This window comes from Acinonyx jubatus, chromosome C1 (assembly GCF_027475565.1).
Source record: "Acinonyx jubatus isolate Ajub_Pintada_27869175 chromosome C1, VMU_Ajub_asm_v1.0, whole genome shotgun sequence".
In the NCBI taxonomy this organism is placed as follows: Eukaryota; Metazoa; Chordata; class Mammalia; order Carnivora; family Felidae; genus Acinonyx; species Acinonyx jubatus.
This window is the reverse complement of record NC_069381.1, coordinates 209,035,894-209,057,112: the sequence shown is the minus strand read 5'-3', so window position 1 is coordinate 209,057,112 and position 21,219 is coordinate 209,035,894. Positions and strand designations below refer to the sequence as shown.

Here is a 21,219-nt window from a genome sequence, read left to right as displayed (position 1 = left end):
CCGGGTGGCAGAAATCACATAGCAAGATAGCATTTTATCCCTCCCAGCTGTCTGCAAAACGGGGAGAAGAAAAAGGACCCAGGCAGAGAGGAATAATGTGGGCAGGAAGTGTTGTGGTTGAGAATTGGATGGGTGTTTAAGACCTGGGATCACTTAAAAGATAAAAATAATAATGAGAACGGGATGTGAGGGAAAAGGAAAGTCAAGATGAGCCCCAGGACAGATCCATTAAGGCGTTCTTCCACTGGCATCCTTGGTTTCCCAACACCCACTTCTTCCCAAAAAATTCTTAGCCAGAACCAAAGCCCCAGTCTGGCGAGCAGCCAGCTTTTCCTATAAAGGTCCAGAGAGTAAGTATTTTAACTTTCATGGACCATAGAGCCTTTAAAAAAGGTAAAAACAACTCTTAGCTCTGGGGTGTAGAGAAGGAGACTGTGGGCAGTGTGTGGTCCACCACAATCTACTTCTCCGTCCCCGCCACCCTGTCCACACCAGGACACTGCTGAGAGAGCCCCACAATTGAAGGGATTCCTTGTGTATTTAGGATTATTGTTCATTCCTCCTTCGTCCGTTACAGCAGAACAGTTAGTAATATCCATGTGGTGTGGTTCATAATGATCATTATTTCCTCATTTTTTCTTCTGTTTTAAAACAATTCATTGAGGGGCACGTGGCTGGCTCAGTAGGTAGAGCAAAGAGCGACTCTTTTTATCTTGGGTCGTTGGGTGTAGAGATTACCTAAATAAATAAATCTTTAAAAAAATAATAAAATAGGGGCACCTGGGTGGCTCAGTCGGTGAAGCGTCCGACTTCGGCTCAGGTCATGATCTTGCGGTTTGTGAGTTCAAGCCCCGTGTCGGGCTCTGTGCTCACAGCTCGGAGCCTGGAGCCTGCTTCCGATTCTGTGTCTCCCTCTCTCTCTGCCCCTCTCCTGTTCACGTTCTGTCTCTTAATAATAAATAAACGTTAAAAATTTTTTTTAAATAGTAAATAAAATAATAAAATAATTAGTTGAAAATGAATCGATGTCTGTTTTTTTATATTTTAATTAATTAATTAATTAATTAATTAATTTACATCCAAGGTAGCATATAGTGCAACAATGATTTCAGGAGTAGATTCCTTAGTACCCTTGACCCATTTGGCCCATCCCCCCTCCCGCAACCCCTCCAGCAACCCTGTTTGTTCTCTTACGTTTTGTCCCCCTCCGTTTTTCTATTTTTACTTCTCTTCCCTTATGTTCATCTGTTTTGTATCTTAAAGTCCTCATATGAGTGAAGTCATAGGATATTTGTCTTTCTCTGACTAATTTCACTTAGCATAATACCCTCTCATTCCATCCACATAGTTGTGAATGGCAAGATTTCATTCTTTTTGATTGCCAAGTAATACTCCATTGTATCTATATACCACATCTTCTTTATCCATTCATCCATCGATGGACACTTGGGCTCTTTCCATGCTGTTTGGCTGTTGTCGATAGTGCTGCTATAAACATTGGGATGCATGTGTCCCTTCAAAACAGCACACTTGTATCCCTTGGATAAATGCCTAGTAGTGCAATTGCTGGGTCGTAGGGTAGTTCTAGTTTTATTTTTTTGAGGAACCCCCATCCTGCTTTCCGGAGTGGCTGCACCAGCTTGCATTCCCACCAGCAGTACAAAAGAGATCCTCTTTCTCTGCATCCTTGCCAACATCCGTCGTTGCCTGAATTGTTCATGTTAGCCATTCTGACAGGTGTGAGGTGGTATCTCATTGTGGTTTTGATTTGTATGTCCCTGATGTTGAGCATTTTTTCATGTGTCGGTTGGCCATCTGGATGTCTTCTTTGGAGAAGTGTCTATTCATATATTTTGCCCATTCACTGGATTATTTGTTTTTTGGGTGTTGAGTTTGGTAAGTTCTTTATAGATTTTGGATACTAACCCTTTATCTGATATGTCATTTGCAAATATCTTCTCCCATTCCTTTGGTTGCCTTTTAGTTTTGCTGATTGTTTCCTTCGCTGTGCAGAAGATTTTTATTTTGATGAGGTCTCAGGAGTTCATTTTTGCTTTTGTTTCCCTTGCCTCCGGAGACGTGTTGAGTAAGAAGTTGCTGTGGCCAAGATCAAAGAGGTTTTTGCCTGCTTTCTTCTCGAGCATTTTGACAGCTTCCTGTCTTACATTGAGGTCTTTCATCCATTTTGAGTTTATTTTTGTGTCTGGTGTAAGAAAGTGGTTCAGGTTCATTTTTCTTCATGCTGCTGTCCAGTTTTCCCAGCACCACTTGCTGAAGAGACTGTCTTTATTCCACTGGATATTCTTTCCTGCTTTGTCAAAGATTAGTTGTGGACCCATACATTTGTGGGTCCGTTTCTGGGTTCTCTATTCTGTTCCATTGATCTGAGTGTCTGCTTTTGTGCCAGTACCATACTGTCTTGATGATTACAGCTTTGTAATATATCTTGAAGTCCGGAATTGTGATGCCTCCAGTTTTGGTTTTCTTTTTCAAGATTGCTTTGGCTATTCGGGGTCTTTTCTGGTTCCATACAAATTTTAGGATTGTTTGTTCTAGCTCTGTGAAGAATGCTGGTGTTGTTTTGATAGGGATTGCATTGAATATATAGATTGCTTTGGGTAGTATCGACATTTTAACAATATTTGTTCTTCCGATCCAGGAGCATGGTCTTCTTCAATTTCTTTCATAAGCTGTCTATAGGTTTCAGTGTGTAGATTCTTCAACTCTTTGGTTAGGTTTATTCCTAGGTATTTTATGGGTTTTGGTGCAATTGTAAATGGGATAGATTCCTTGAATCTCTTTCTGTCGCTTTATTATTGGTGTATAGGAATGCAACCGATTTCTGTGCATTGATTTTATATCCTGTGACTTTGCTGAATTCCTGGATCAGTTCTAGCAGTTTTTTGGTAGAATCTTTTGGGTTTTCCATATAGAGTATCATGTCATCTGTGAAGAGCGGAAGTTTTACTTCCTCCTGGCCCATTTTGATGCCTTTTATTCCTTTGTGTGGTCTGATCGCTGAGGCTAAGACTTCCAATACCATGTTGAATAACAGTGATGAGAGTGGACATCCCTGTTGTGTTCCCGACCTTAGAGGGAAAGCTGTCCGTTTTTCCCCATTGAGGATGATATTAGCGTTGGGTCGTTTATATATGGCTTTTATGATCTCGAGGTATGCTCCTTCTATGCCTGCTTTCTTGAGGGTTTTTATCAAGAAAGGATGCTGGTTTTGGTCAAATGTTTTCTCTGCATTTGAGAGGATCATGTGGTTCTTGTCCTTTCTCTGCATTTATTGAGAGGATCATGTGGTTCTTGCCCTTTCTTTTATTGATGTGATGAATCACATTGATTGTTATGCAGATATTGAACCAGCCTTGCATCCCAGGTATAAATCCCACTTGGTTGTGGTGAATAATATTTTTAATGTATTGTTGGATCTGGTTGGCTAGTATCTAGTTGAGGATTTTTGCATCCATGTTCATCAGGGAAATTGGTCTGTAGTTCTCTTTTTTAGTGGGGTCTTTGTCTGGTTTTGGAATCAAGGTAATGCTGGCTTCATAGAATGAGTTTGGAAGTTTTCCTTCCATTTCTGTATTTTTGGAACAGCATCAAAAGAATAGGTGTTAACTCTTCTTTAAATGTTCCAGGGGTAGGGCGCCTGGGTGGCTCAGTCGGTTGAGCGTCCGACTTGGGCTCAGGTCATGATCTCACAGTTTGTGAGTTCGAGCCCCACGTCAGGCTCTGTGCTGACAGCTCAGAGCCTGGAACCTGCTTCAGATTCTGTGTCTCCCCCTCTCTCTGTCCCTCCCCTGCTCATGTTCTGCCTCTGTCTCTCAGTAATAAATAAACATTGAAAAATTTAAAAAATAAAAAATAAAAAAATAAATGTTCCAGGGGTAGAATTCCCCTGGAAGGCTATCCAGCCCTAGACTCTTGTTTTGGAGGAGATTTTTGATTACTAATTCTATTTCTTTGCTGGGAATCAATGTCTATTTTAAAGACATTATTTAAATTGAGTAAGACATTTCATGTATTGGCTGCAAATTTCACTTTCCAAAACGAAGGTTTTCATCTTGCACTCATGCATTTGCTCTTTTACATTTGAAACAACATAAAATCTCCCAAGTAGGCATATAGAGTGACAGAAGTGAAGAACTCAAGTTCCGGTTCCTCATCTCTACGATAACCGTGCTGTCAGTTCATCTCGACCGTCCTGCTGAAGGTGGTGACATGTGGCATCACAGCAGCTGCAGACCTTCTCTGTGCCACAGAGAGATCCAACAATTCTGAACTCATAGGAACTTACTCTCAAAGCAGATGTGCGTAACTGGGGCCACCTGCGTGTCAGGGCCAACCGTATAACCAGGGATCCTCTGAAATAGCTCCCTTGGATGATACAGTGCCTACGAAAGGATAAGTAACAGCACCATGCTGATTTGAAGCTTACAGACAGAAAATTCAAATGTAATTGTTTGAAACTTTGACCAGCAAAAGATCTTTGAGGAGAGGAGTATTTTATCAGTGATGTCGTCTGGATTTGCAGGCACATAGTGATCATAAAAAGCAGACCAACTTCTAGTGGTTTGTTGTTTTAAAGTTCTCCCCTCATGACCCTCAGTGATGCTCTAATTGCCAGCTTCCGGGGCTGTGCTTCCAGCGCTCTGTCCCTGGTGCTGCACTCCCGTGACTCTGCAGCGATGCCCTGAAGGGCTCAGCTCCACCTTCCGGACTCCCTGGCAGTCATTGCCACTTGTTGTAGGCAACCTGTCTCTTCCATTTTCCTGAACATTGATGCGCCCTCATAACCACCATCCTCTTCATTGTCAGCCGGTGACCTAACTTCCTACTTCACCCAAGAATTAGACCATCAGGTGTTACTTCTCATACCACTACTGGGCATGTCATCTGCATATACCCTCTGCTTCTTCTGGTCTCAGGGGACAGACTGCTCCTCCTGGTCAAGACCAATTCTCCTGTCCCACCACCTCCACGATTACTGTCTTTGTCTGTCCTTCTTTTACTCTATATCCTCAGTTCTCATACATGCCCTCAATGATCATCCTAAAAAATAAAGATGAAACCAGAGTCCTCACCAGACCTGGCATCACAGCCCCCCTCCAGTTCCATCCAACCCCCAGGTCTCTCCTCCAAACATCTTGAGATGTATCTATGCAGAGCATGAGTCATCATGTCCGTTTCCTGTACAAACTCAGCGCTCAGCTTTCTAGTTTCCCAGGGAATGCTGGAATAAGGGTAGGCGGAATGGGTAAAAACATGTGTCTTGTGTATAAGACCTGGGTATCACTGTTATTAGAAAGCTATATCTCCCATTGTAGAAATAATAAATTGGCCTTCTAGTTTACCAGTCTCTCCTGAGTTGGGTTCACATGAGTTGGTCTTCTGAGGCTAATCCACTCTGGCTGTACCGAACAAATGGAACACTTAGACACACAAAATGAGAACCAGATGCTTTGCCAAGGGCCCTACCAAGGCAAAACTACCCCGAAAGCCTGTTTAAGGCCAGATGTCTTCCTCCTGTGACATCTTCGTTGCCACTTGTCAGTCCCCATCTCAATAGTGGACACAAGGCATGGGCTTTAAGGTCAGGAATAGCTGAGTTTGATTCCTAGGTTCCTGTGTAGCCAGACTTACTGGCCATGGCATTTCACTTCTCTGAGTCTATTTCCATTTCTTTAAAAAGTGGATAATAACACTGATATAAAGATGCAACAGGTTTCACAAAAGTGCTTGGCAGTAAAAAAGTAAGGAGTGCTCCCAAATCTGCACAATGACAAATCAAATCTGAAGGTCTGATAGGATGAGGCCACTTTGGTTACAAAAGGGGAGGTAGAGCTGTCCAAGGAAGATAAAGATACTTTTGGTTTGATGTACAAGGAAATTATTTGTCATGTGTATTTCAGAAAATCTTGGAAAATGTATACAAGTCATGAAGATATTGGGTATGATTTTGAAGACGACCCCAAAGATAAGAAGACGCGTAAGCCCCACCCAAACATTGACAGTGGGTGGGCTTGGATGGTGGTTCTTTCTTCCTTCTTCGTGCACATCCTCATCATGGGCTCCCAGATGGCCCTGGGAGTCCTCAACGTGGAGTGGCTTGAAGAATTCCACCAGAGCCGCGGCCTGACTGCGTGGGTCAGCTCCCTCAGCATGGGCATCACCTTGATTGTGGGTACGTTCGTGTGTGAACTCTTATAAAACTGAATAATTATAAATTGACAGTTTTCCACTGTAAATATGTTTTTATGCTGTTGAAACATTAGATACTAGATGTTAATGATGGCACTATTTTTTTTTTTATGGTGGCAAAATATATATAACATCAAATTTACCGTTTTTAACCACCTTTGGGTAGGGGCACCTGGGTGGCTCAGTTGGGTAAGCGTCCAACTGTTGATCTCGGCTCAGGTCATGACCTCTCGGTTCGTGAGATTGAGCCCCACATCAGGCTCTGCGCGGATAGAGAGGAGCCTGCTTGGGATTCTCTAGCTCCCTCTCTCTCTGCCTCTCACCCCTCCTTTCAAAATAAATAAGTAAACTTTAAAAAATGTTGTTTAGCCACTTTTAGGTATACGGTTCATTGCCATTGAGTACATTCATCAACACCGTCCATCTCCAGAAGCTTTTCATCATCCAAAACTGAAACTCTATACCCATGAACCAGTAACTCCCCAGTCCCACCACCACTCTGTTTTCTGTCTCTATGACATGTGAGTTGAATCATCAGTATTTGTCATTTTGTCTGATATTACTATTTGAATATTATAAAAAGTTGGAGTGTCTTAAAAACTGATCAGTTAAAAAATTTTGCTTCATTCAGGGCGCCTAGATGGCTCAGTCAGCTAAGCGTCCAACTTAGGCTCAGGTCATGATCTCACAACTGGTGAGTTGGAGCCCCGCATCGGGCTCTGTGCCGACAACTCAGAGCCTGGATCCTGCTTCAGATTCTGTCTCTGTCTTTCTCTGCCCCTCCCCCACTCATGCACTGCCTCGCTCTGTAATACAAATAAACATTAAAAAATTTTGCCCCGAACTCTGTTTTCTTGACTGCTGTAATTCATTATACATCATTACAGATGTAATGATACTTAACTACTTTAATTCTTTAATACTTAACGAATATTTGTAAAAGAAAAAAAATGTAGAGAAAACACCATAAACGTCAAGCAACAATCTTATTTCAGAGTTCCAATTATTTAATTTGAGATATCAATCCTATGCTGTTGAAAAATCTACTAAGCTCCTTTTAGAAAAGTTTCTGATCTAGCTAACAGGAAGGAATAATAATATATTTTCTAGTTAAACCTGAGCGCACACCAATCTGTGAAAGCAATCCGTAGGCAGTTGGGAGATACCAAGCTAGACAATTATCATAAATGTAACATGTTATTATGGCCCATGGGTTTCCTTTTGGGAACTAAACAATTTTTACTGTCAACTAATACTTAATAAGCATCTCTATCAACCAGGTGCTTCCCCTTGCCTTATCTCTTGAAAGTAAAAGCCACACTTTTACATCAGATTTCTCTTTAGTTTCAAGTATTCACAATATATTTTATACTAGAAACATAAATGGCCTCAAATCTTTTTCTGGTTCTGTGAGAGTTTGGGTATGACAGCCATCTGTGTGTTTGATGGAAGCCTCCCTTTTCAGTGATCTCCACGTTGGTAATTAATCGCTTGAATCCGACTCAAAGATTTGTTGATCTTGGCTGGCATTCAGACAGTGTTATTGGATAATACAAACAACATTAATAATCATGGTAGTGCTAATAATGGAAAACAAGGACAAAGTGTTATTTCTCAAGATGTGTGTGGAGTAGGCATGTTTATCAAAGGGAATTAATACTAATCCTGCTTTAAAATTACATCAGGGCACCATTATGTGTGTGAGGGAATTACGGACACATGGTCTAGCTTGCAACATTAAGGAACTGACTCCTTCAACCCTGCACTGGCCTTATTAAAACAAGGACTGTCATCCGAAAAATGGAGGATGGTTTGCTTCAGTGTAGGGAATACGCTACGTTTGTGTTGGATGTGATTCAGCCTTTTCAGTAGGTCACAGAAGGAAAACTGTGCTTGTAGCACACTTAACATCCGTTTTTCTTACTTTTTAAAAACTAAATCTTTAAGGGCTGCCTGGCCAGCTCAGTCCGTGGAACATGCAACTTTTGACCTTGGGGTTGTGAGTTCGAGCCCCATGCTGGGTGTAATGACTACTTAAAAATAAATAAAATCTTTACAATAAACAAATCTTTGAGGGGTAGAACAAAACACTTAACAGATTCAATCTAGGAAGCGCATGCCCACCGCAAAAAAGAAGACTCCGCAAAAAGCCAGCATACGAAATGTCCCATTTCCAAATCATCCAATAAGGTTGTCTTAGATACGATTTTGTGTTTCACAAGTTCTACAAAAGTAAGCAATGGAAGCCAGTCTTGAAATTATTGGAAATGATTTTGAATAGGACCCTCACAATAAGAACACCTAACTCAGAGCCATGGTGAGATGTGATTGTCCTCTTTTATTGGGAGGTAATTCAGAATTCTGTTGGAGAGTCCGTGAATTCCAGACAGCGTAATTTCAGTGCGTAGACTAACCTTTCTACAGGAAGGGTGGGTGCCTGCCAGATAAATATCTTTTGCCTTGGAAATCATAACCCAGAAACATTCATAGTTATACAAATAAAAGGTCTGTTATCTTATCATCGTCTTAAACTGCCATTCGTTATCTCAGGTTGCCTGATACAGGGTGGCTGCAGATATGTAGGGATTTTTCCAAGCCAGAAACCCAAAAGAACATCTCTCCTTTATGTAGCATTTATTACATGCCAAACGCACCTTATGTATATGATCTCGTTTGATCCCACAACAACGCTAGAGCCAGACCATTGTCTCCATCTGACGTAGGAAGAACATGCAATGCTCACAGACTTTAAGCAACTAACTGAAGGTTGAACAGCCGACAAGTGTGAGGCAGGCTTCAAAGCTGGTCCACTGGACTCCAAAATCGTGTCTTCCACACCACACTGTCTGCCATTACATGAAATGAGAACTAAAAATGGTTTTGAAGTGAATAAATATAAATTGTTTTCACTTTCTAACCATTAGAAGCATATTGGGTTTTCCCTTTTAAATTAGAAAAAACAAATCCATGGGACGCCTGGGTGGCTCAGTCGGTTGAGCTTCAAACTCTTGACTTCAGTCTCATGGTTCATGGGTTCGAGCCCCGCATCAGGCTCTGCACTGCTAGTGCTTGGGATTCTCTCTTTCTGTCTCTCTCTCTCTCTCTCTCTCTCTCTCACTTTGTCCCTCCCCTGCTCGCTTGCTCTAAATAAATAGATAGATAGATAGATACCCATGAATTACGTTACAGAGTTGAAAGCCATCTCTCTCTTGGGCAGTAGCTTGCACATGGGAAATTCAATAATTTCATTCTTGTTTCCTTCTTTGCCAGCACAGACTTTGCCAGTTTCCTGCCGAAGGTCCCAATTTTTAACAAAATGTAATCACCTTAGTCGTATCTAGAGCAGCCTTAGTGATAGTCCTTGGAATAATTCTTGGTGGAAGCCATGTTGTTAGGGGAATCTACTGGCTGCAAAAGGTTACTTACTTGCTAAATAGATTTGGAGCAGCAGTTGTCAATCCTGACTGCACATCCGATCCCCCTGGAGAGCTTTAAACTCCCTTCCACTCACGCTGCACCTAGACCATTAAATCATAACCTCTTGGGAGGGGACCCAAACATCAGGTCTTTTTTAAAGCCCTTAAGTGACGCCAATGCTCAGCTAAGGCGAGGTGTCATTGATTTAGAGGCTCTGGACGCTCTATTGCAGGGAGGGGTTACCCCAAGAGGCTAGGAGTTCAATGAACTACCTACTTTCATCCATGATTATATGCCAGGGTCACCTCAGATTGTTTCTCTCCTCACCTGAGCTTTTTCCAACCTATGAGATGCAGAGATGGGCAAGTAATTGTGACTTCCTCATTGTGTTCCCTGCAGCTTTATTACGTGGGAAATGGGCCAAAATCAGATTCCTTCTGAAGAGGAGAGTCTGATAATGTGTAGAATCTCATTCCCAGAACACTGAATTTCTCCACAACAATGGGAATCATAGCCAGACGACCCACCAGCTCCTTTGCCCCTTGTCCTTAGACCATGTAGGGAGTTCTTTTCATTGCGGTGAAACGGTAATTTGAGCTTGAGGATTCCAACTGGCCATCAGCAATCATTAGAAAATGGAAGGGAATCATGGGGCACCTGGGTGGCTCAGTGGGTAAAGTGGTCCGACTTCAGCTCAGGTCAAGATCTCCCAGTCTGTGAGTTCGAGCTTTATGTCAGGCTCTGCGCTGACAGCTCAGAGCCTGGATTCTGCTTTGGATTCTGTGTCTCCCTCTCTCTCTCTCCCCCTCCCCTGCTCGCACTCTGTCTCTCTCTCCCTCTCTCTGTCTCTCGCTCAAAAATAAAGATTTAAAAAAATTTTGTTTTAAATGGAACAGAATCAGAAAGCTTGGGTCTGACTTCCTTTTTTTTTTTTTTTTGACTTATCTGTGTTTTGTAACCATGGAGGAATCACAACATTGCTGGGGCTGACTTTGCCCATCGCCAAGTCATATGTGACTAAATTCCGGCACAAGAGAGACGAACTGAAGAGGCAGACACAGTTACCAACTTACTGTCCTTATCAGTAAAGCAATTAATCCTATCTTTTTGATATAGAACATTCCTTCAGACAGGACTGCCTGCTCTTACTTGGGAATTCCCCTACCCTCTTTTTCCCCAAATGCTTTCTCAATGCCGTGTTCCATAAACATGCAGTATCACAGAAAAACTTGCTTCTGGGACCTTCTGTTACATGCAAAATATGATCATGCTCCTGAACTCCTGAACATGCTTTAAAATTATTTTCTTTTAAATGTTTATTTATTTGAGAGAGAGAGAGAGAGAGAGAGAGAGAACGAAGGGGGGAGGGGCAGAGAGAGAGGGAGACAGAATCTGAAGCAGGCTCCAGGCTCCAAGCTGTCAGCACAGAGCCCAACATGGGGCTTGAGCTCATGAACCATGAGATCATGACCTGAGCCGAAGTCACTTAACCAGCTGAGCCACCCAGGCGCCCTGTGAACATACTTTTAAGCTTAAAAGGCCTATTAACAGCAGACCGATGAATCGTGCATTTTTTCTCTTTTTTATCCACTTATCTGAGATTTGAGTGCTGAAGTGACTGTGAGTTTAGAAAAATAAAAATATTTGTGAAGAAATCAAAGACACAGCTTCAACTTATGGCTTCTGAATTTCAGAACTATTGCCCCCAATAATTCCCTCAGATGTTTATGTCAGTGTGTTTAGTTTATATATTATATATATCATGTGGTTATTTTATATAAAATATATGTACTACATTAAGTTTATTCTAAGAGGCTTATCTACTGGATTATTTCCTGTATTGTGCCAGAGTTAATTAAATTAATAAATCATTACCTTCATAATTTTTAGGATTAAGCCCTCTCACAATCATTAGGCAAAAAAAATTCATTAGCAAACTATGCATCCAAATATGTACATGAATATAGTTAGAGGTTTAAAGGAAAATTTTATTTTGGTTTGGACTAAAAGGGGAAGCTCCTTAGAGTTCAACAAATTTTTTTTTTAATTTTTTCGATGTTTATTTATTTTTGAGAGACAGAGCCTAAACAGGGGAGGGGCAGAGAGAGAGGAAGACACAGAATCCGAAGCAGGCTCCAGGCTCCGAGCTGTCAGCACAGAGCCCAACACAGAACTTGAACCCACCAGCTGTGAGCTCATGACCTGAGCTGAAGTCAGACGCTTAATCGACTGAGCCACCCAGGAGCCCCAAGTTTAACAACTTTTTAACCTGAAATATTTCCACTGGAATATAGGTTTCCATAACTGTAAAAAGTAATAATGATCAAAAGTAAGATGATGTTTAAAATGTGCCATCTTACCAAATATTGAATGTAGCCTCACACCATAGAGCTAAAATACAGATTGCTTTTTGGATAAGGAATCACTGATCACAAGGCAAGCATTAAGCTTCTGTGAATCAGCAGTTACCACGACATCAGCAGTTACCACAAAATCAGGAAGAAAACACAGGGGGTCGACAAAAACTAGAGCGTCATAAGAAAGTAAGCAGTAAGGATGTGTCGCTCGATACAGTATTGCTGTGAGCATGGTGTCGGCTGTGCACGGAAGCGTCTTCCTGAATCTTCTGCACGGTGTCATAAATGCATAGCCTGCTGGGGCCAGTCTGGGACTGAGAGTCGGCGGGGGCTGAAGTACACTATGAAGCGATGAGTTCTTTTCAATGTGGTTTGCATCTGGGTGTCCTCATGAACACAAGCTCTCAGCTATTTGCTGGAAGTGTGGGAGAACTGGGAACCCCTTCCTGTACCCCCCTTAGGTCTGGAGTCAAAAACTCAGATAACAGCTAACATAAATGAGGGCAGGAGGCCAAGCACAGGACTAACGGGAAGGGTGGTGACAGTGGCAAAGTCAAGTGTGGACACAGCTACGGAGCAGCTCCAGCTGTCTTGGCTGTGTGGGAAGCTACTGGACTCTGTGTTGCCATTGGATTTGTTGTGAATGCTCTTAATTTTTAAATGTTGACAACTGATCCAAAACATCTTTTAAACTATGTTCTGGATTTTTTCTTTAATTTTTTTTTTAACGTTTATTTATTGTTGAGACAGAGAGAGACAGAGCATGAATGGGGGAGGGTCAGAGAGAGGGAGACACAGAATCTGAAACAGGCTCCAGGCTCTGAGCTGTCAGCACAGAGCCCGACGCGGGGCTCGAACTCACAGACCGCGAGATCGTGACCTGAGCCGAAGTCGTTCGCTCAACCGACTGAGCCACCCAGGCGCCCCTGGATTTTTTTTAAGTTTATTTTATTTTTTTTATTTTGAGAGAGAGAGAGCAAGCAGGGGAGGGGCAGAGAGAGAGAGGGAGACGGGATCTCAAGCAGACTGTCGGTACAGAGTCCGATGACTTGGGCCTGAACTCCTGACCTGAGCCAAAATCAAGAGTCAGACGCTTAACAGACTGAGCCACCCAGGCATCCCTAAACTATGTTCTGGATTTTAAAAATGCATCTACGGGCTGAATAAGCCCATAGACCACTAGTTTAGGACCTTACCTCTGTTGTGGGCCAGAGAATGAACTTATTTATTTATTTCAGGTCTGTCTTCCTTCAAAACCTAGAACCTTGGTTTCATGCACCAATGCGGTTACTGACACCCACTTTGCATATGCAAAGCCTTTTGCATATAAAGCAATGGGGGAGTTGGTTCTTTGTATTTACCAGCCCTAGTAATGTTGTAGTCTTTGTCTTCACGTGAGGATTAAGAGAGCACGAATATAAAACACCATCGGTCAATTCCGTTTTCAATGTTCCACGACAGGACCTTTCATCGGCTTGTTTATTAACACCTGTGGGTGTCGCCGGACCGCAATAATTGGAGGGCTGGTGAACTCCCTCGGCTGGGTATTGAGTGCCTATGCAGCAAACGTGCATTATCTCTTTATCACCTTTGGAGTGACAGCTGGTAAGCACAGTGATCTTTTTTAAACTCGATTTTAAATTTATCTGTTGGGCATTTTGGCAATGAATAGTTACGGAGAAAAGAGACCCATTGAAATATTGTGTCCTTCTGTCTCCTCCCCCCCACCCCCACCCCACCGTATACGCCAGGAAACACTTTTTAATATAAGATATTAAATATGCCTTGAGTGTGGAAAAACAACCTAATGAGCGCACTTGGCCTTCCTATTAGAATCTCATTAAATTTCCCATGATTGGTTCTAAGTTGCCAGTCTTCTTTCTTATGAGGAATAGGAAAGGGAAGGTGATAATACAATTCAAAATAATTCACATAGGTGAACAGACCAAATATGGAGAGAATTGATAACATACTCTCACTTAATAACTGCAGAATGGAGCATGAATCATCGGATAATTATTTTCTCCTTCCGCCCCTTTCAAATGAGTGAAATTAGCAACAAAATCCACAGATATGTAGAGACTCTGAGAAGCAAGTCCAGAGCAGAGAGTGTCACTGCCCAGTGAATAGGTAAGAATTGGCCACTAGGCAACGTGGTTTGCATATCCGTTCTGCAAAACACATTCCCGGCCGTAATTTCCTTTATCAACAGGTAGCAGAACTAGCAACAGATGAGTAGTTTCTTATACAATTCTATTGCAGTGAACCAGATCTAGCCTGACTTTCCTCTTTGAGTACAGAGCTTCAATCCCGATAAATGACACCTTGATGACAGTGTTGGAAAAAGAGTTACACATTAGAATTTGGAAGTTTTGCTTTTTTTTTTTTTTTTTGTCCACTTATTATCTGTGTGACTTTGGGCAAATCACTTAACCTGCTTACGCCTCAGTTTACTTATGCTAAATGGGATAATGAAGAGTGCTCGGTTTACAAGATTATTGAAATGATTGAGATAATCTGTAGAAAGCACTTGGCACAGCATTTGCCACAAAATAGAGTCCTCAGTAGGTATTAGCTCATGTGTAATTGTTGTATAGAATGCAACATCTTTATTATAGTATAAGCGTAAGTGCCTGCTTTATGATAGCAGGAGACCTGAACACAAAAAGCTACCCTCCAGATAAGTTGGCAGGCTGGTTCTCTGTCAGTTACATCAATCCGCATAAAGCATTTCTGTGTCCTTCCAAGCATAGTTTGAAAACCACTGATCTGAAGGACTTGGTAACAGCTCTGACAGAACAACTTAAGATGTTTTCCCTGAGTAGTTTAGCAACTTTCCCCCAAACGGTCCAATGAATAGAGCCAGCACTGGGATTCTGATACTATAGGTGAGGAAATAAACACTCCTGCTGAGATCAAGGAGCCACACTGGGGTCTCTGGGCAGACATGGGGCCCCTGTAACTTGATGTGCTGGTATTTGGTTATACAGACTAGGACTTGATCCTAAAAACTGAGACTTGAGTTCTCATCATTCAGAGATTTCTAGGATTAGGTTCTTTGTTTAAATGAACTTTATTTCTTGCAGTTAATTGCTTTTTGACCTTCGAATAATATTGTTTCCACATTCATTCATTTCCTTCTTCATTCACTTACATATTCAACAAATATTTCTGGGTCTAAAGAAGTAGAAGGAAAATCAGGAAGCTAATGAAAGGAAAGTGTATCTTGAGCACTCTATGGCTCCCACTTTTTATACAGGAAACACCCAAAGAAAGTCCCTGAAAATAAATGTATCCACCTCACCCACAAATACATATCTATACTTAACTAGAAAATCCTGCTAAATCAGTTAGCTTATATATATATATATATATATATATATATATACACACGCAAAACCCTGGGCTGTCATTACAATTTATGTTTGCTATCCTTCTTCATTCCAAAAAGTATTTGAGACAGATTTCTTTGTATCTCTCTCTTTTTCTGAACACTTAAACAATTAAAACCATGTGGGAATATCCTATTAGGCAGAAAAATAATGTCTGTCCGAGCAACCTTATTCAGCAGGGGGAGTCTGGACACATGTCTTCAGTTTACCAGTGCTCCATTTTCTTAGGTCTGTCCCCTGAAGACACGTTTTCCCCCATGCACACTGACCCAGGACCACAGGATTTTCTCTCCCCTTCTGGGCCTCTTTCCTCAACCCTGTTGGTAGGGCTGTAGCCCCTCCTCTGAACTTGAGTGTGGTAGAGAATTGTTCCAGGGCCCTGCTCAGGTCTGAACATTAGCAGGGCCTTGCTTGACCCTTGGGCTCGAGCCACATATCCCTGTCCTGGGTAAGGCCTGTCCTATAAGCTTATGGAATACCCCTGCCCATTACCGATGGCAAGGCCACCTTAGGAAAGGGGCGGATGCTGTTAACGGCATGGATAACATAACAGGGAAATAGATATTTGCAACGTTGGGCCTGGAGGTTTTTTTCCCTCACACATGAGATTGTCTATTAGGTACACCGAGTTAGAATTAGGGCTTATGCTTAGGTACTTCGGTTCTCTTCCTATTAATCATTTGATTCTGCTGGTGTTTAGAAATCCATAACCACGTTAAATTTAGGATGCTAGCTATTGTCAGAAACAAATCCATTTAAAAAAAAAATTAAACTTGCTTTGTGCTCTCAGCAAAATCCAGACTATGACAAATTTCACAGGACAAATGACCCAGTTCTCTCAACAAATAAATTTCAAGGAAAAGCCAGAGAAATTTCAAGAGGCTTAAAATTCATGCCAACAAATAGCACTGTGTGGGCCTTATTTGGACCCTGGTTAGATAAACAAGTTTTTGAAGAAAATGTAGTCATTTCTGAGACAATTAGAAATTCAAACACTTTCTGTATATGTCATGACAGCAAGAAATTCATTTTGGGGCTGCCTGGGTGGCACAGTCTGTTGAGCGTCCGACTTTGCCTCAGGTCATGGTCTCACGGCTCATGAGTTTGAGCCCCTCTGTGCTGACAGCTCGGAGCCTGGAGCCTGCTTCCGATTCTGTGTCTCCCTCTCTCTCTCTGCCCCTCCCCCACTTGCATTGTCTCTTTCTCAAAAATAAACATTAAAAAAAGAAAAAAGAAAAAAAGAAATTCTTCATTTTTTTTTTCAGATTAAGCTGGTTAAAGAATTCTCCTATTTAGAGATTTATATTAAAATATTTGCACACAAAATGATATATGCAGGATTTGCTTTACAGTCAGGGGGAGGAGGAATTGTGTTTATGGACTATTGGATATTTTTCTCTGCCTCTTTGAATGTTAGGATATGACAGATTCTGGGCGTTTTGTTTGTGGACTTAAACATCATAAAGATTAATCTAGAGTTTAGTTCAAAATTAAGGATAGCCTTTTTCTTCCTGCTCATTTCTCACATAATGCAAATTATTATTATTACCCTCATGGAGGCTTGCAAGGGGGCTTGGGGACCTGTTCCTACTTCTGCTGGGAATCAGTTGGAAGCTAGCTTAATTGTTCTTTTTTTTTTTAAGTTTATTTATTTATTTTTGAGAGAGAGAGAGAGCGAGCATGAGCAGGGGAGGGACAGAGAGAGAGTCCCAAGCAGACTCCGTGCTGTCAGCACAGAGCCTGACATGGAGCTCTCTCCCACGAACTGTGAGATCAGGACCTGAGTCAAGATCAAGACGCTTGACCGACTGAGCCACCCATGCGCCCCAGCTTGATTGTTTTTAAAACAAGGGTGTCCACCTGAAGACCGTTGAAGATCATTGCCTTCTGACAGTTGCTATAAATATCACTGCTCTCAGGTAAAGAAAGGGGGCAGGTGGCTTCTTGAGGCTGGTTTTAGAAACTCAGGCTGAAGCAGGGGTGCCTGGGTGGCTCAGTCGGTTGAGCATCTGACCCTTGATTTGGGCTCAGGTCATGATCCCGGGGTCGTGGGATTGAGCCCCACATCAAGCCCTGCTCTGAGCGGGGAGGCCGCTTGAGAATCTCCCTCTCTCTCTGCCCCTCCCCGGCTCACTCTCTCTCTCTTTCTCCCTCAAAAAAAAAGGCGGGGGGGAGGCAACACCACAGCTAATTTCCAGGTTATTGTGAAACCCAAATCAAATAAAGCCTATAAAGCAACTGGCCCACTGTTGGCTCTAGTTAATGGTAGTTCGTATTGTATTTGCGTGTATGACTGCTCTGGTCTTCTTTTAAGTTCAGGTAATTCTGAAACTATTAGACGATGCTGAACTGAGGAAGCTTCAGCTCTGGGGAGCGACATCAGCCAAAGTCTCTTTCGCACTATCATACCGCCATTCTCATGTCAGGACGTCTTAAGCATTATGGCGCATTAGCCCCATATATGGCGCCCCATGGTCATTGAAGTGGCTTTTATGGTTTCCACTGTACCTATAAGTTAAGAATGCAAACCACGACCTCCTGGGCAGCATTTTGTCTCATTTCATTTCAGTTTTTAAAATCAAATTCACTTTTTAGAGCCATTTTAGGTTTGTAGCAAGAGCGAGTAGAAAGCCCAGTTCTCTTATCCCCCTGCCCCCAACACACACGGTCTCCCCCACCAGCATTTTAATTTGGTCAATGGAAACACAAACTGTTCCAGTTTTCTGAGAAAGATAGCAGCAAAAATCAGAGATACAAGTAAGTATTCTGTGGTTCCCACGTCCAGTAGCTGGGTGTATTTCTGGGCACATTCCTTTTATTCTTCCTATACATTTGTGAACAAATGGACCCATTTCTGAGGCTTCTCCAAATTGCCTGGAATCGCTCTGCGGCCGCTGGTACATAAATACTTTCCCGGGTACTTAGTACAATTAGCGCTGACAGCAGGGCCCTTGGCATCCATTTATTTGTTCAGTCACCCATCTTTTCATGCCGGCATCCGTTCGGATCTTCTGATGTGAGCATGCTGGCTTACTTCATTATTGGAGTAAGCTGTGCTGCAAAGCCTCATAGGGAAATGAGGGACTAGAAGCTTCCACCGATGACCCGCTCCGGGCTTACCCACTGAGCTTCTTTGTTACGAACATTATTCTTTCTTTGTGTAAAAACAATAGCATAGAGGGGCGCCCGGGCGCCTCAGTCGGTTAAGCGCCCGACTTCGGCTCAGGTCATGATCTCACAGTTTGTGAGTTCGAGCCCCGTGTCGGGCTCTGTGCTGACAGCTCGGAGCCTGGAGCCTGCTTCGGATTCTGTGTCTCCCTCTCTCTCTGCCCCTCCCCTGCTCACACTCTGTCTCTGTCTCTCTCAAAAATAAATAAACATTTAAAAAAAGAAAAAAGTAAAACCGAATAGCATAGAGACTATGATAATGAAATGCTGCAAGGTCTGGAGACGGTCACTTACGTGGCGCTGTGTGCTTTTTCTCCCCGTCCAACCCGCGCAGGCTTTGGAAGTGGGATGGCCTACCTGCCGGCTGTGGTCATGGTGGGAAGGTACTTTCAGAAGAGACGCGCCCTTGCCCAGGGCCTCAGCACCACCGGGACGGGGTTTGGCACCTTCCTCATGACGGTTTTGCTCAAGTACCTGTGCGCGGAGTACGGTTGGCGGAACGCGATGTTCATCCAAGGCGCTGTGTCCTTGAACTTGTGTGTTTGCGGGGCGCTCATGAGGCCCCTCTCTCCTGGGAAGGAGCTCAACGACGACTGTGGAGGGAAGGATCCACAAGTGGTCCCGGCTCAGTCCCCTGGATCCAAGTCGAGCGGACAGTTGGACGGAGCAGAAGAGAAGGGTGGCGGGCCCAGGAACGAGGAGACCCTCGGGGACCTCCCCGCCCAGGCGGGCCAAGAGAAGGCAGGGCACGACCAGAACATGGGCGCCTTTCGGGTCCTGAAGACGGCGAGCCAGCTGACCAGGAGAGTCAAGAAGGGCTTCCGAGCCTGGTACTCGGGCTATTTTGGAGCAGCCTCGCTCTTCACTAATCGGATGTTTGTCGCCTTCGTTTTCTGGGCTCTGTTTGCCTACAGCAGCTTTGTCGTCCCCTTCATCCACCTCCCAGAAATAGTCAATTTGTATAATTTATCCGAGCAAAACGACGTTTTCCCTCTGACCTCAATTATAGCAATAGTGCATATCTTTGCAAAAGTGATCCTGGGCGTTGTGGCCGACTTACCTTGCATCAGCGTTTGGAATGTCTTCCTGATGGCCAACTTCACCCTCGTCCTCAGTATTTTCATCCTGCCGCTGGTGCACACGTACGCCGGCCTGGCGGTCATCTGCGCCCTGATAGGGTTTTCCAGTGGTTATTTCTCCCTGATGCCCGTAGTGACTGAAGACTTGGTTGGGATCGAGCACCTGGCCAACGCCTACGGCATCATCATCTGTGCCAATGGCATTTCCGCGCTGCTCGGGCCACCGTTTGCAGGTAAACCATGAGAGGTTTTAAGAGCTTCGAGCACATGTAGAGAGCTGGGTGTGTTCTCATTTGCGTTTTGAAGTCCAAGAAAGAAGTTCCCGTTTGTGCACGTGCGTCTTTTTCTTCCCGTTCTGGGCCCCCCAGCTTCTCATTTGTAAACGTTAGCAAGGTAATGGTCCTTCTTTCAGGTAGAATGAGATGAACTTCCGATCTGTATCCGCAAGATAAGCAGCCGGGCTAGTAAAGTAAGTGGGCAGTGGAATCGCGCAGAAGCCCTACCCCATCTGGAGGAGGCAGCCTCCGCCCACCTCCAGCTGATCTCGGTCACCAAGAAATTTGGAAAATTGTTGCCAGATCCTCTATCGTTAGTGTTGTTGCTGCTGCTGCTGTTTCCAAAGGAAAACTAGGACTTGAGCTCTTAGGTGACGTTTCCAGATTTGTCTTAATTAAATTTAATAATTTTTTTTTTTGAGAGAGAGAGAGAGAGAGAGAGAGAGAGAGAGAGAGAGAGAGAGAATCCCAAGCAGGCTCTGTGCCCAGTGTGGAGCCCGGCGCCAGGTTCCATCTCACAACCGTGAGACCATGATCTGAGTCGAAATCGAGAGTTGGACGCTTAACCAATGGAGCCACCCACACACCCCTATTTTAATTGAAGTATCGTTGACACACAACATTATATTAGTTTCGGGTGTATAACGTAGTGGTTCCACAATTATGTACATTATGGACTGCTCATCATGGTAAGCATCATTATCATGACATTTCCAGATGTTTAAGACACTGCGCGTAGGTCCCATGGGACACACCAAGGAGCTGGGTCTAGCCTGGTAGCAGTTTCTTGTCGCTGCTCTGATAACTGCCACGGACTTACGGGCTTAAAACATTACAGACTTATTACCTTATAGCTGTAGGGGTCAGAAGGCTAAATTGGATCCCAGCGGGCTACGGGCAAGGTGGCCGCAGAACCGCCTTCTTTCTGGAAGCTGCGTGGAGGCACCCATTTTTTCCCCGGTGGCAGCTTCTGGAGACTGCCTGCAGTTATGGTTCTTAGCCCTTTCCTGCACCTTCTAAGCCGGCGACGCAGCTTCTCATCTTCCTCTGATTCTGACTCTCCTGCTTCCTTCCTTCACTTGGGTTACATCGGCTCTGCTGGACAGTCCAGGATAATCCCCGTCGCGAGATCCTTAACTCAATCCCATCTGCCAAGTCTCTTTTGCCACGTAAGGTAACATTCACAGGTTCCAGGGACTAGGACGTGAGCAGCTGGGGAGACTTGGGGCATCCTGCCCGCCAGAGGCCCAGAGGCCACCAGTTGACAACATCCGGGGCCAGCTCTCTCCCACGTGTTCACCTGAGTTCAGTGAGGAACTTG

General features: G+C 43.5%; 1 protein-coding gene across 1 annotated transcript in view; it reads left to right on the top strand.

Annotated features, from left to right (window-relative positions):
* The window catches only part of SLC16A14 (solute carrier family 16 member 14), a 33,951-nt gene that overhangs the window by 3,730 nt on the left and 9,002 nt on the right, over nucleotides 1–21,219 (top strand). Inside the window, exons 2-4 of the mRNA XM_015069247.3 lie at nucleotides 5,922–6,193; nucleotides 13,446–13,589; nucleotides 18,879–19,856. Of these exons, the coding sequence (XP_014924733.3) occupies nucleotides 5,935–6,193; nucleotides 13,446–13,589; nucleotides 18,879–19,856 (1,381 nt within the window). The 5' untranslated portion in view covers nucleotides 5,922–5,934. The remainder of the gene's footprint in view (nucleotides 1–5,921; nucleotides 6,194–13,445; nucleotides 13,590–18,878; nucleotides 19,857–21,219) is intronic.